The following is a 15,615-nucleotide window of genomic DNA, read 5'->3' on the forward strand; positions in this document are numbered from 1 at the left end:
TGAATGGACCTCGGTCCCCACCGAATGTGATTTCAACTTTGTTATGTAGACCAAGGAAGTCATGGCCTAGCAGCAGGTCAGCACATAGATTGGGTACTACCAATAGTTTGTTTTTTTTGTAAACGGTACCCCTGTAACCGATTGATGCGTAGCAGTAGCCTCTAGTTGAACACGTCGGAGAGGTAGATGCCATGGTAATCACAGAATTGTTAGCGTATATCTTCCAGCCATGTTTACCAACCACCAAAGGAAATATATAACTGCTCGAACTTCCTGTGTCTATGAGGGCCTGAGGCGATATCCCGTTCACCTTTATGCTGGTCACCGTGCGAGACAAGCAGTTCGGGGCCCCAGCAGTCAACAGGAAAGATAAGGCGGAATCCATCGTGCAATTTGAGTGACTCTTTACAGATTTGGATCGACGAACACGCTGAAAATGGCCTGTTTTGCAAACTGCTTCTCTTGCGGGGCATTTTGACCGTGGATGTCTGGAACGACCGCATAAGTAACATATCTGAGAATTGATTGGCAAGAGACGCAGAGGTGTGGAATCAGGGGAGATTGAATGTGAAGGGGTAACTGTAGATATCTGCAAAGGTGCTGCAGCCGCAGGAGATGACATCGCCTGGTTATGTGAGTATGACAGCTTGTTTGTGGGCCAGTTCGTGTGCTTCATCGAGAGTGAGTTCGTTTTGAGCCAGAAGTCTTTCTCTGATGGTAGTAGACTGAAGTCCGTTGATTAGAGCATCGCGTACGCTTTCGTTTTGATGGTCAATGGCGGACACCGCCTTGAAATCACAATTTTTGGCCAAGGATTTAAGCCTCTGAACAAACTGATGAACATCTTGACTGGTGTCTTGTTTGTAGAAGATGGCGAGCATAAATTATATTCTTAGGACGAACGTACAACTTTTCAAGTGTACTGATAGCCGATTCGTAATCTGGATAGTCAGCGATATAAACGTATACAGGTGCATCCACAAAATGGATCAGAGTTTCGAGTTTATTTAGATTGGGCGATTTGACAGTGCCCAGAAACGTTTGGAAGGTTTGGAACCAATGATTCCAACGCGTTGTTGCGTCTGGAGAATTAGGATATGTGTCGAAACACTTGGATCGTAGCAACGGTTCCATTGTATTCTTAGACAAGTAAATTGTTACGAATAGAATATCGATTCTGATTGAGCGCGAGAACAAGAATGAATGGCGTAGAATGAATAGCGCTTTACTTGTCTAAGAATAGACGTACATAAGCTGAAAATGAAGGCGAAAGCATGGTTAATACCAAACGATAATGTGGGCACAAAGGATATTCATGACAGGACCCCGAGACGAGGCACGTCAGCAGTTGGAAGAACCGGCAGGCGTGGCGCTTTCGCTCTCTCAGTGGCGCGCGTGCATCAATGTTTCAATATATAGCTTCTTCTTCCGACCTTCTCCAGTGAAAGGTTCACTGACACCCTTGTATTGGCTCAGGGGTTAGAGCACAAATTTACTCAACAGAAGTTCTGCGGTTCGAGTCCGACTACTGCATCTCGACTTCTGTCTAGGCTTGGGCAATCTGGCAGTATCCCAGCTCTCGCACTTCCTTCAGGTGGAATGGCAGTTAGACACCGAAAGGTTGCTACAGCTGGATGATTCTCTTATCTTTATTATCTGTATTGACGCAATAATGATATCAACTACCATCTCCAGTGCGTAGCTGGCTACCCCTACCCCTACAAATCATGGGAGAACGAAACTGTTACAGCTAAAGGTGATGGCGATGGAGAAATTGGCAGACCAACGTTTGTACATTCACCTAGGGCACAACGATAGGCACGGTTAAACCAATTGAGAAAAGGTTCACCGAGTGTGTAACTGGAGAATAAACAGGCGGATACCGCGAAGAACTCCTGTAAACTTTTCGGCCAATTTAAAGCGGTTTTTCGAGAGCTAACTTGCCCGCGTATAGGTAGGTATTGTTAGCATTCTCACTTATCAGCAACACGAACGAAGAGTAGCAGTGCTTTCTTGCCGTTCAGTCACTCCGGATTGTTCAAGCAGCCATGTGGTAGAAAGAAGGTGGGATGGAGATAAGCTTACTACTGGCATATCACAAACGCTTGAAGTGCCTATACCAACAATAGTCAGTAAAACAAACTTAACAGAAATTGACAGCTGAAGAGCCAGTGATGCCGGTTAAACACCATTTCTTCTAGTGCCTCTAGGTTCTCGTAGGCCCCATCTTGAAAAGCGGACTTTAACAGTGGCTCTTTTTTCTACCAGATCACATTTCATGTATCTACTTCTAATTAAGCACAAAAGGCGTTCTTTTTGGTAAACGGTAATTCGATATGCGAGGTACATGATCGGAGAGTGTCGGCTTAAAACATGTCTGTCGGACGCAGAAGGTTGTGTCGATAGAATTACTTTGGAACGTGTGATCGGGTTGTAGTGAGATTCTAAGTGGAGTGGAATAAGAATATAAAAAAAACTGGGGGTGGTGGTGGGCAAAGGGACCAGGGTCAGTGAACTCGGCCATCACGATCCGGAACATGAGTTGCATAATTTGCGAGTTTCAAAAAAAAACACTGACTTGGTCAATGGTAACCGAGAGAGCAAGCCATTCCTGTTTATGGTCGTCGAAGTCATGAAAGGTGAGTCATTTGGAAGTGGAGCCAGACTGGAGAATTAGCCAGCATTCAAAAGGGAACAAGCGAGGATTCATCTTCGCCATTGGAGAGGTAAAAAAAAATGTGGCGAAAAAAAGGCCTCATTGAGTAGAAGATAAGGTTGACAAAAGAGACGGATAATTGTGTATGTACAAATCAAGCGAGGACGGTAGAAAGAGCGGCCGTAAGCGCGTCTAGAACTGGAATCGGCTGAGATAGCTGATTTCGGAGCTTTGGGTTTTGCCTAGGAAAGGGTTGGATAGATAAAGGGGAATAATCATGGTAATTGCGTTGGCAATCCGATTCAGGGCTTAGGGTGGCAGTCACGCATGGTTTCTACGGGTTGGATGGTGATAGCTTGTCGGACAGTGGTGTTGCCTGCTATTTGTCAATTTGAGAGCTTTGAACGCTCAGTCGCACAACCTAGTTGTCGGCTTGTTTACCGATTACGGATTTTCGACCACAATTTCAAGCTTGCCGGACAAACCGGCAACATGATCTTAACTCGCGTGGGATTATCACTTGCTCCTGTTGTATCGTAGGTGACCGTCCATTGGTTACGCCTGCACCGAACAAGCCAGACTACGCGATAAGGAAAAGACACGGTTGTGTTGTCCATACAAAACATAGAACTTCTGTGTACGATGACTAAATGGCCAATTATCGTCGTTCCCTTGTTCGTTCCGTACAGCCAGTGGCGGTGTTGCGGTCGTGCACACTTTCAGCCCCACTCCGCTGGTTGTATGTCGCTAAGCCGTGTTTGGTTAGTTCCGCCAACGCACCTGCTATCCGGAACGTGAGGTACTGATGATGACCTTGGAGATGCATCATTCTCTGCACATGTGCCTTTTTTTGTCTGGGCGCGTCCTAACAAGTTCTAAGATAACTGATGATTGTGACCTCAGCAACACTCGTCTGCTAATATTGACTTTCCGAAAATTCCCATTTATAATAAGAACACAGATGGGTTGACGAACATGTTTTCGGCAAGGTCTTTTCAAGTCATACAATTGCAAAGGTTAAGAGAGCGGTATTTAACATATTTGAATGAGTATGGTGTAAATGGACAGGGAATCGAGTGAGATGACACTGGCTACCTATCAAAGAACCATTAGTTCAGGTCGCCAATAGGATGACTTGAGCTAGTCAGTTCGGGGGGTGTTGTAGTTGTGTGTTCAGCACACGATGCATGTGTGGGGGGAGGTGAGTTGGACCATGGTAAGTACAACACACGAACAAAGCGTTTTTGCCGACAAAGGATCGGGTCGCGATGTCGTATGGCGATAGCTTCAGCCACTGCAATTGTGCGCTGCTGTACTGATCTGGGTTGGTTAGCCGGGGCCTTGTAAACAACGCTGAAACTTTGGCTGGGTATCACGTTGTGTGCAGTGTCGGCTAAATGTTGTACTACGGAACTGGTTATCGTCCTCCTGGTTCCAGAAGCTAGCCAGGGTGGATTGTGTTCCTTCATTCTTTGGCTGAGTTGCCTAGTCGTGCGTCCGATGTATTCCGCTGCACAGCAGCAAGAGAATGAGTAAACTAACATATTTTGGGCGTGGACCGGCACTCTATCCTTGAGATTAACGGGGCACAATCGTTTGTAATCAATCGTTTACAAGGCCCCGGCTAACCAACCCAGATCAGTACAGCAGCGCACAATTGCAGTGGCTGAAGCTATCGCCATACGACATCGCGACCCGATCCTTTGTCGGCAAAAACGCTTTGTTCGTGTGTTGTACTTACCATGGTCCAACTCACCTCCCCCCACACATGCATCGTGTGCTGAACACACAACTACAACACCCCCCGAACTGACTAGCTCAAGTCATCCTATTGGCGACCTGAACTAATGGTTCTTTGATAGGTAGCCAGTGTCATCTCACTCGATTCCCTGTCCATTTACACCATACTCATTCAAATATGTTAAATATTGACTTTGGCTCTTGCTCTTGTACGACAGTGAATCGGCAGTGTTCTCATCTGATGTTGCTGTCAGTGATAATGGTGATGGTGATTCGTGCAGGTTAGAATGTGGAAGACTTGAATCAGTTGTTTATGTCTGCTGATTGATGTATATTTTCTCTGTTGCACTATTTTAGCCATGCAAACCCCACTCACTGATGTATTACTGTGTTCTGAGTTCAAGGATGTTTACCCTCCCTCCGAAGATTCCTTCTTGTTTCTGGATGCTCTGGAAGCTGACATCAATTTTTTAAAATCGGTCCAACCCTGTGTATCCCTTGAAGTTGGTAGCGGAAGTGGTATAATCAGCACTTTCCTGTGTAATGCCAATCTTGGTGTTTGCTTCCACATCTGCACCGATGTGTGCCCTACTGTATGCAGATTTGATCGATTGGGTGTAACTAGCTGATTGACTCCCTAGGCTTGCATTGCAACGAAGCGTGTGTTGGAAACAAACCTCGTTCCGGCAATTCTTCCGGTCGATTCCGTTCAGTGTTCACTTACGACGCCGTTGACCGACAGATTGGCATCCAGCGTCGATATAGTGTTGTTCAACCCCCCATACGTCCCAACTTCTGCTGAAGAGCATAAAGCATCTGTATCTACCATTGCGTCCACTTGGTCTGGGGGCCTTAAGGGAAGGCAGGTAAGTTTATCAAACTTTTTAGTAGCTCGGTATCTATGCAGGTTTTGCCATGCTCAGGATTTAATGAGTTACACTGAAGATTCGCGATACCAGATCCGTTCCATTTTTTCGTTCAGTATTACTTATCTTGACTGTCTGTTTAACTTGCAATCTTTTGGAGGCTGGATTGAGTCTTTGAGGTGTGACTAATATCCGACGTGGTTCGTCCTCTCTAAAGCCCATAACCCATTCACACCCTTTAGTCCGTCGAAACCCTTTTTCTTTCTTACGGTTAAGTGTTTGAGTTAGACTTCGATTGGAGCTCTTTTTGTTTTCTTTTCTAGGCTTGAGCACCTAAATGATAAAGCCGGTAAACCTGCAAAGTTCCCCAGTTGTTGTACTGTGCTCGGTCTCCGTGATTATCATGTCCCATGTAGAGGATTTGCTCGAGGCAGCTCAGTGGTGAATGAGCGGACTCACTGAATGGAGGTCCCAGTTCGAACCCGGCTCTTGAGACTGGACTGCCCCTGTCCAGGCTTGGGTAACCTGACAGTATCTCAGCCCCCGTACTTTCTCCGAGTGGTATGACAGCTAAACACTGAAAGAGTAGTACAGCTGTACTATCACTATATATTATTTACAAAGGGTGAGGATGAAGAATTAGTGCCAAAAAATTGGATGCAAGATGTGTACGAAGGGGGGTGTCACATTAATTCATCTATGGCCAACTTTTCCCTTGTGTGCAAAAAATCCGGGCGGTCTGACTAACAACATGCGCGAAAAATTTTGGAGTTTCACAATGGTTGGTATACTTCCTAAAACGGTGGATTAACTTTCCACCTCAGAAGTTCGTGCGACCTCAACTTCCGTTGGTTTGCTTTGATGTTGGATCATATAATTTCCTCTGCTATGATTTTGAACTACGTCTCAGTTTGTGCGATCTTTCTGTGTGGCTAATTCTGTTATACATTCCAATATTCCGTATGCGACCATAAGCGTGGTGTTTCGAGAGATCCCATGACATTATGCTCCATACCTTTTTAAATAGTCTGAAAATGGTGGTCAGAATTCGCCAGTCACCCCCTACAGTTAGTCCATTATTGCTTTAGTTTAGTTCACCTTCTCTGCATGTGATTAAAAGAATACAACTATTGTCTTATATAATTTCTTGCCGCCTACGGTAGCAGTTGATTTTATTGCGACTAAACTTGTTGGTATCCATTCACCTTATTTAGGTCATTGATGCTTTCCTCGTCCAAGCGGTCAAACTGCTATCCCCAAGAGGTTGTATATATCTCTTGCTATCGGATGATAACTGTCCGTCAGAAGTTCACCGTCTCGTGCATACCCTATCCTACGGTAGGTTACAGCCATCGGTTATTTTACGACGTCGAGCTCAAAACGAATCTCTCGGAATTTACCGTTACTCAGCTGCTTGTTTAACAGGATGATACTTTTTGTAACTGTCGACATGCCAAAATTTTACTCCACAACTACACAATATGCGGACACTTGTTCAACTGAATTCACTCATTAGTCTGTGATTGTTCACTCATTTCAGTGTTTCGGAGCTTCTTGGGTTCAACTGTCGCATCGTTTTCCTATTCAGTGTCAAGAAATATAAATACTAGAACTTCCATTTCGGTCCAGGTATCTCGGGTCTTTGAAACAGATGGATGTTCCACTTCGCGTGAGTCTTCGAATTCGATGTAAACCTGAAGCAAAAACGTCAACGGCAAAACTCTCAGAGGCCCGTTGCTAGTCATCAGCTGGCCAATGCATGTTAGTATTATAACCAGCACAGGCATCTCATTAAACAGTGAGGTACTGATGTCACCCGTCAATTCCTGTCATTTTATCGCAATCCCCTGCACATCATATTCTCTGGGGACTGCCCGGGACGAATCGTTTTGGTTGTTCGCGAATCGCGTACAATTACGGTTCAGCCAGAATATAAAGTTGACAGAGACTCGGTAACTGCACTTACCTGGTGAGCCCCAAGAAAGACGTAACCGGTCGTGGGTTATCGAAGCATTTTCAGCAATATAATGAAAAGTGTGGTCCGTCAAGGTTCATCCGGTAGTCGTGTCACTTGGTCGTTTGGTAGTGCTACGGTTGGGTTGTGTTTTTTTATCATGAGAATGTTCTATAGTTCCTCAAGCTTTTCACTGTTTGATCATTCCTACTAAGTCTTTGTGTGTCTGTTGTACCAATGTCCTTAGCCTAGACATAAACATCGTTTTCATTTTTGCTGAAATCCCACGTGTTTCCAACTCAAACTGAGGTCAATGTGAATCAGTAAGTTGTTGAATTTATGATCTTTGCTGGATCGCTAAGTGTTTCATGGGTACAGGGATTGTTCATTACTGCAAAATGAATAAGGTGCTTCGCGTTGACTGAACGGCTTTGGTCGTCGATGGGGTGGAGTTCGATTGAATTCCAAGTAGCTCTATTCCGTTTCCGAATAGTCATGCGTCCGGAGAAAGTGCATGTGCGTTTGACCTGAGCCGTTTCTCAAGATTTGCTGTGCGAGTCGTTCACGAAGTTGTGGAACACGAGTCTATAAATAGAGTAGAAATCTCTATGCAGAACGGCTAGTGCAAATGGATGCATAAAAATACAAAGGATAGCTTTATATATGTAGCCCTAGACAGACCAGTTTTTTGTCATATGATTAAACTAGATTTCGCAGACCATATTTTAAGCTGAACAAGGAAATCATGTGCTAGTTTTTTCTCTTACTGTTTCCTGTCGAAATCGTAGATAGTGTTTCGAAGTATATGGTCCCGACTTCTTAGCCACCAAATCCTCGTACTGAAATAAAAGTAGATAAGGTATTTATAAACGACTGGTTAGAGTTCTTGAGTACACGACTGGTAGGACAAGGTTTTATTCAATGGATGTGCCTGACAGATCTATTTGCCGTATTTATTTTGTGGCAGACTGGGTGAACTAACTGGCTGCATAAAATTTAGAACTATCCTTGTGGCTACGTTCAGAGTAATCACCATACGTGTTTTTGTAAAATCAGCGATGTCTAGCGCCTTACTATCAAATGCCCCATTGGTTTTGGCATTCGAAAAGGTGTGTCGAACCTTATTAATTTTTGAACTGAGTCGTGTGATTAAGCTCGACTGCTTGAGAAGAGTGAAACTTTGCCCATAGCCTGTTGCAAGGTAAGCGGAAGGCCTTTATGAATTGATTCTCAGGATTATTTATTGCTGATTTAAAAGTCCGGAAAAGTTCAGTCCCAAGAGGTCTGTCGCAGTTATTGACTTATCAGGGGGGTTGGATAGGCTCTGTCACGTGACTGTTTAGCGCTTGTTGGCTGTTGGCGCCGGGACCGCGCGTCTTCCGACTAATTTTAAACTACACCAACCTTGGGAGTTTCAATGAGGAGAAAATACCCTGCCTGTGTAGTCCGATTTTCGAGATCCGAACTTAGTTCGCCGTATTCACCTACGTAAGTTTCCAGCTCATGGCTTGAAACTTTTCAGGACATCCGTGAGTGCATGTGATCAGCTAGATAAACACTAACGGTCCACCAACGGTCAGTCTACTCTAATTGAGTTAATAGTTGTTTGAGAAAAAACGCTTTCTAAATTTTCTCTGTCGTGACTTATTATTTTGGACGTTTGAGGTGGGCGACGATATTGAGTACGTTGGTGAGTTATGTTCAATAGTATGCTCTTGGTATGTCTGGATGTAGGGATCTCATTCAAGAACAAAATGATGTTGGCCGACGTCGAAAGCAGTGCCCCAGTGTTCTAGACTAGTGCTAAGTTGCAAAGTGACCCTGTAAGAAGACCTTGGAAAATCTTTCGGAAGTGAAGCTAATGTATGCTGAAGAGCCCAGAAGCATTCTGCAGCCGCTTCAATCATCAGCAGTGTGCATCTGACGAAATAAGATTTGGAAGTTTACAATTCTCTCTGCTGTGGATTCCGTGAATGAAGGATGAGTGGCACAATGTACTGTCTATCTGTCGGTTAGTTATGTTGTTTATCAATCGTTCGCGACTGAACGGTTGAGTGTTCAAACGACTAGCCGGGTGACCGAGGTGCGCACCACTCACGATTCCCAGTAAGGATAAAACAACTGTACAGTCCTCGCTTTTTCGGCATGAGTTTGCTTCAAATCTACTTGATATGAGTCAGTCACTATTGATTCTCGACGCGATTGCCGATACATCCAAATCCCTCTTAGGTACACATATTCCATGTGATGATTATCGTAGATGTGGCAACTCTTGGTGACCCACACGAAGGCGGAAGGGTGCAGAAAAAACGCAAATCATAAGTGACTTTGTTTTCAAACAACTTGTCGTGTTATCACGATTACTTACAGTCACCGGTCGTTGTATTTCGGCAGACAATTTTCTGGCTCCCCCTGCTGTTGCTTCACCCTTAGGGGCCACAGTTGGTAGGTTGACTCCAGGTCGATCTGTTTAAAAACCATGGACGTGAGTACAAATGCATGGTTTATGTGGTGTGTCACATAAAAAAGAAAACGGTAGCATCACCGCAAGTGCATGATAGTTACGCTTATGTGGACAGTATAGCAGAGTTCTTCAGCGGTTGTGGGCCTACAGCACCAGCAGAATAGAAAAAGCTTTGAACTTTTTTACTTATCTAACTCTCCCTTGCTATACGTTTCTCATACACTACTTTATGTTCCCAAACAGGTTAGTTGGCCGTAGTTCCATTTTGAGGCGGTAATTTGTGGTGAATAAATCATTTAGACCCTTTCAGTGAAGGGCTGACTTTTGGTGAAGACAAACGATTTGAAATTAAAGTATAGTCACTGTAACTTAAAATAAGACTGGGCCCAACTTCCAGCTGTTAATTATTCATCTCATCTTTTTATCGTTGTATCTCATCGTTGTATGTTAACTTCTAAACATAAGGTTGACGGAAATTCGGGGACTGTGCCTACCTGATGAGCCCCAAGAAGGGCGAAACCGGTCGTCGGCTGTCAATGGATTTTCAGCAACCTTATGGGTAGTACATTACAAAGATAAACATGTATTGCGATATTCCAAATATCGGAGCGACTGAAACATGAGGCGGCCTGGTACAGCACATTCAGTTGCCTGAGAACATCATAAACGAGAGATTCAGCTGGGTTCCAGGTGAGTCTCTCGGAAGAACCAAATTAGTTTGCAAATGAGTGTATATTCGCTAACTTCTAAAGTGATTCGGAAACCCGGTAGAATTTTTTCAGGAGAACTTAGCGAGTTGAAGATGACTCACATCCGAATCCGAAAAGACACCATTGCTTGAAAATCGAAACTGACTTTATGTTTCACTGTTAAGCATAGGTAATAAATACAGAAAACAGCGCAACTCACTTTGACCAGAAGAGTAGGCAGTCTCGAATTCGTAAAGCTAAAGTTGATTTAGAGGGGACAATTAATATTTTGAACGTCAGTGTATTTAAAAATTCCCATGATATGCCATAACTACTTCGTTACCTTATTTCTTAAAACAAATAAACACCATTGATAGCGGAACTGTCTTACATTACCAACCCTTAAAACAGCCATCTGATTGCACCCTGCTTTTGTTAAATGCTTCGCGACGGAACACTGACAACATTGTTATGTTTCTCGTTACTGTGGTGCAGGTGACGTTGGAATCCATCCTTCACCCAAGTTGAAGGTTTGGCAATGAAAACCCTTAGGTTTTGCTGCTTGATCAATTTGTTTTCCTACACGAACGGAAATTTGGGTTCTCCAGTTACATCGTGGTGGGATTTTTCCCAACGAGTTGCTAATTTTTTAAACTTCAGTTTGGTCAGCATGCAACGGGTTCCATTAGAAAATACATTCGGAATTTACAAAAAAATTACTTGGTTAGGAAGTGTCGTAAAACACGGAGCCGTTAAAAACTGGCGTGACAAATTATTACAGTCTACATTTCGCCCCCAAAACTACCGGTAAATATCTGGATGATAGTTTGACTGATGTTTTGCTATTGCCAAAGCAGTCTTATCTCATCGTCATTTTCAGCTTTAAAACCGCGTACTTGTACGGTGCGTGTAGCTACCACAGTTTCGTTCGATAATATGGGGATGTAGTGGTAGACAGTTACTCATTGGTGGCGATTCCTAATATAATTGGTGCATCAATACAGGGGTGTCATTGGAGAGACTGGGAGGAACATCTACGCATTGCACACAACATTCGTAGTCAAAGATTTCTGCACCTTTGTGCACGCCGCCTCAGCACGTTCCACAGGTTCCGAACTAGATCGAAATCGGAAACGTATGTTTGCCAGAGGGTCCCTTCACTCCTTGAAGTATTAGACTGTTTAGGGCGACATGATGACGTCTTCCATGTACGGTTTTTAAGCTTTAAAAAATCCGATTGAGGTTTGCTTACCTGTGACATTAGGTCGTCCACCTTGTGGATAGCCGACTTCTTCAGTTTCCGCTCTTCACGTAATTGCTTGCGCAACAAATCGACTTCACGTACGGATTTATCGGCTTCCTGTTTCTTGGATTTCGCACTTGCGTCCAACAGTGATCCCATCTTTTCCAGAGTTGCATTCTTCTCAGCGATCTCGGCCATCTGTATCGGATACGAGCAAATTACAGATCCACTGTGATACATTTCTGACGCTCAAAAGAGTTTTTCCTAGTGAAATACGCATTGTGATGATGATAACTGGTGCACATTAGTCTTTCTCGACTTATGTCCCTGTTAAGTTGGAGTGACTAGTCGTAGAAGAGTGTTTTCCAGACAACGCTTCCTCCGTGATGACACGGCCTTGATCATCAGTGTCCTGGTTGTAGCCGGGAACATAGAGCCCGCTACCTTCGAAGGGAGATTAAGTGCGGCTGCCATAAGGGAACACAACTATTATTATCACTGAATAGCGTTACAAGTGCGATGCATTCATCATCCCGTTCGAAATATCGGCTAAGGCACTAGGTTAGTTGTCTTCTGCGTTCTTTATAGACTGTCTTACAGCTCACGATGCCATAACTCGACTTACCAGTTGGTCAATGTGCATTTGCTTCACCATCGCCATTTGCTTATCTGTTGCTGCTTTGCGTTCAGCTGCATGTCGCTTTTCAACTTTGTCCGACATCTGTAGGAACAAATCAAATGACAGACCATATTTAATCCTACTGGACCAACGGATATAAGCTCGCAAAACCGTTGTTCGTCCAGATATTTCTGGCAAATTACTGCTAACAATGTCGATGGAATCGATTAGTCATGAATGACTGACGCTGGTTCACTTAGGTTTTTGGGGGCTCATCTGTGTATTTTAAATTCCAGGGTTAGAGGATCCTCCAGAGGTAGGTAGTCTCACACCACAGATGATCCAAACACGAACAAGGTGGCTATTCATGGCTTCTCGGCCTCCAGAATGGCTTTACAGAGCTTAACACATCAAGCTACAAGGGTAACCCTAGCAAGTCCCCTCGATTCACATAGCTCATGAGTGAATAACGAATTTTGACAGTGGAACATTATGAACCCCAGATTCGTGATGTCTGGAAGCTGCACTGCGGGTTTACCAACACTGTGTATGAAACGTTAGCTTGTACGTACTTCGGTTGCTAAACCTAAGCGTGCACCAGTCCTGTCTATGCCTATATTGCTTGAAAAAGACGTGATTTCTGTCCTGAGTTTTAGTATAGCGTGTTTCGAATCCTGGGGCTGCTAACATACTTCCAATGCTTTGTTGGGATAAGTGCGTTGGTGAGCGTACACTCGCCAGGGGTTGATAAATACGTTATCAGCAAGTTTGTTCCTTCACTTTCAAATTGTTCTTAAGGATACGTTCCCTTCCCCCCATGGCTAATGCTTCCCAGCTAACCTGGTGCGCATTTATTTCTGGAGTGCGGTGAGTCTAAGGTAGATGGGGTTTGTGGTCCAGCATTGGAATACTATGAGTGAATAAAGTTCCCGAGGACTGACATACATATGTAGTTTCGGTGGACTTACCTCCTTATCAAGGGCTTTTCGCATATCATTCAGATGCTTTTCTGTGTTAGACAAATGATCTCGTAGTTTTGACATCTCTTCATTCAGCATCCTCACTCGCTGTTCTGATAGGATACCGAGCCGCGTAACTTGACTCTTGCTCTGATTACGTTGTTCCTCGACACCACTGATCTGCAGAATTCAGATGGTATAATGTTTTCGTATTAGTAAGCCACAACAGGGAGGGTAACAGAGTCACCTTTACAAATTACTTCTTTTTGGCCTGATGGTTTCAAAATTAAAAAACAACAACTGCATAAATGAACAAATGGCGATAGTATGGCAAAAAAAGTGATTCACTCCGAGTGACCTTACTCAAATTAACACAGCCTTTATCATCAATATTCCTCTACCGTCCATCGTAGCAAGCTTGTCACCAGCTTGCTTTAGTGACGTTTTGTCATTCGCTTTTTAATCCATTCTAGTAGTGTCCCTTTCAGGAGGTACCGGCCGTAAGACTTAACCAGAGTGGCTCCGTCTGGGGGACTTCTCTATTCTAGGAGGATCGACTAGGAAGCAGTTTTCTGTGAAAACTGAATGACTGGGATGAAGCAGTTACTTTTCGAAACTACCGTCCTATCTGAAATGGCAGCAGACAGATATTGGAGGTTTGTAGGCCCTTTTTATCACTAAATCCCAATGGTAGTACGTGCTGGACTGCCGTCCGTATGTTATCGGAATTACTCTGCCATTTCTTGTTCTCCGTTGTCCGATATTCCCTTACATAGTCCTCGAACAAAGATCATCTGTAGTCTGATGTTAAACCCATATTACCATGTCTAGTCGAACGCTGTTCAAAATCAAGAGGGTTGGTTTCTTTTTAGTCGTGTACGTTGATGCACTTCACAGCTTGAACGCAAACCCGGGTGAAATCGGTCTAAGTTGTTGACATCTTGGTATTTCCCATTTTAGACTCATAATTGCAGAAATGAACCATGGTCTGGAAGTAGAGTTTTCGGCTTATTCCGCAGGATGATCAAACATGGTTTGTTTACGACTAAACTTCTTCGGCCGGACTTTACCTGTGCGGTATCAAACAGCTTTGGCGTTGGGGACAGAAGAATACACTATTTCCGAAATAATTTAAAAGTTCGCCCATGGTTTTCTAAAATAGGCGCTGGTTTGCAACCATCATCATCTTATCAGATTGTAGCTGTAGTAGTTAGCTGGTCATCCTTGACAGTAAGCTGACTCAGGTGATCTTCTGAAGAGGTTTGTATTGTCTCGAAATGTATGGTGGACGTAGCCTTTCGTTATGTTGAACCACAATACCGTACTACCTTCTGGTTGTAGGATCCCTTCAGCTGTAGACTCAGAAACGATTGTTCTTCAAACTTGTCCTAAGGACACTGCAGCCACATGCGTCCCTTGACGCTGGATCACCACGGAAGAGGGCTTAGCTGAATGGTTAACCGTAAGTAGTGTCTAGGTTGTGTTACACGGCCCGCAAGTAGTCTAAGACGGCGATATGAGATTAAACAAGTGAAACGCCTTGCATATTTTATGATTTTTCGACCGAATTGCGGCAGTAAACTGTAAGAACAGGGCAACATGAAATATTCTGATGAAGTAAAGCTATCTGTAATTCGCCCTCGAATGACGGTATCATCTGATTTCTCGCGACTTGACCATTTTGGGGTGAGTAATCACTACTAAGAAAACAACCACACAACTGTGCTGTCACCGAGCTGTTCACCAACGCTCTGAAGTGCTATTAGCGCTGGCTAGACCAATCAGACCGAGCACTTTGAGCCCACACTCCTGGGCACATCTGAATGTTCACCGCAAAGCAAGTAAGTATTGGGACTACTTTTTCCATGAGGTCAGCATCAGGGACCCCACCGAAAGTAAATAACAGCCTAACTTTGTGCCAGAATAGTAGGGCTGACCCCTTTTCCGGGGTTGATGTTATTACTCTTTATTATTACCTGTTACTTATTATTCCTTTGGTTGATTTTATGGACGTATTGTGTGGGGTTGACCACTGCATTTGCCTGAGTGGATCATAGACGGTGAACAATCTTAGTTCCATGCTAGTACACTTACGGAGCTGTGCGCTGGACTACAGCTGGTATCACCTTGTAACCTTTTTTTACACAAAACATCCCTCGAAAAAATCCTCAAAAGACCGCATTGAATAACCCATTATTCTGGAATAGGTAACCCTAAAGGCAAGCCAATACACACGCGTTCTCTCACTGGGCTCCGTTTTCAGAGAAATCTGGCTTTAAGTTCGATTGATAGTGCACGAATTACTACCTGGGATGAGACCTTGCATTGATGGTAGTGGGAAGTTGTCATAATGCTGGCTGATTTGTGGATTGTGATCTATAGCATTTGTTGAGTTTTATAAACTTTTTCCTCCGAGCCTTATCAT

General features: G+C 43.9%; 2 protein-coding genes across 2 annotated transcripts in view; one reads left to right on the top strand and one right to left on the bottom strand.

The window, feature by feature from the left end:
* Positions 1–3,306: 3,306 nt before the first annotated feature.
* T265_02674 (hypothetical protein) lies at positions 3,307–6,857 on the top strand (the record flags this gene model as incomplete). The annotated part of the gene is made up of 5 exons (XM_009166976.1): positions 3,307–3,450; positions 4,274–4,478; positions 4,754–5,013; positions 5,038–5,262; positions 6,477–6,857. The coding sequence occupies 5 exons, from the start codon at positions 3,307–3,309 to the stop codon at positions 6,690–6,692; spliced, it is 1,050 nt and encodes a 349-aa protein (XP_009165240.1).
* Positions 6,858–7,549: 692 nt separating this feature from the next.
* The window catches only part of T265_02675 (hypothetical protein), a gene marked incomplete at both ends in the record, with an annotated part of 77,549 nt that continues 69,483 nt past the window's right edge, over positions 7,550–15,615 (bottom strand). Inside the window, 7 exons of the mRNA XM_009166977.1 lie at positions 7,550–7,801; positions 7,984–8,055; positions 9,591–9,682; positions 10,590–10,626; positions 11,622–11,810; positions 12,238–12,333; positions 13,200–13,370. Of these exons, the coding sequence (XP_009165241.1) occupies positions 7,691–7,801; positions 7,984–8,055; positions 9,591–9,682; positions 10,590–10,626; positions 11,622–11,810; positions 12,238–12,333; positions 13,200–13,370 (768 nt within the window). The remainder of the gene's footprint in view (positions 7,802–7,983; positions 8,056–9,590; positions 9,683–10,589; positions 10,627–11,621; positions 11,811–12,237; positions 12,334–13,199; positions 13,371–15,615) is intronic.

The sequence above is a fragment of the Opisthorchis viverrini genome (genome assembly GCF_000715545.1).
Source record: "Opisthorchis viverrini unplaced genomic scaffold opera_v5_34, whole genome shotgun sequence".
In the NCBI taxonomy this organism is placed as follows: Eukaryota; Metazoa; Platyhelminthes; class Trematoda; order Opisthorchiida; family Opisthorchiidae; genus Opisthorchis; species Opisthorchis viverrini.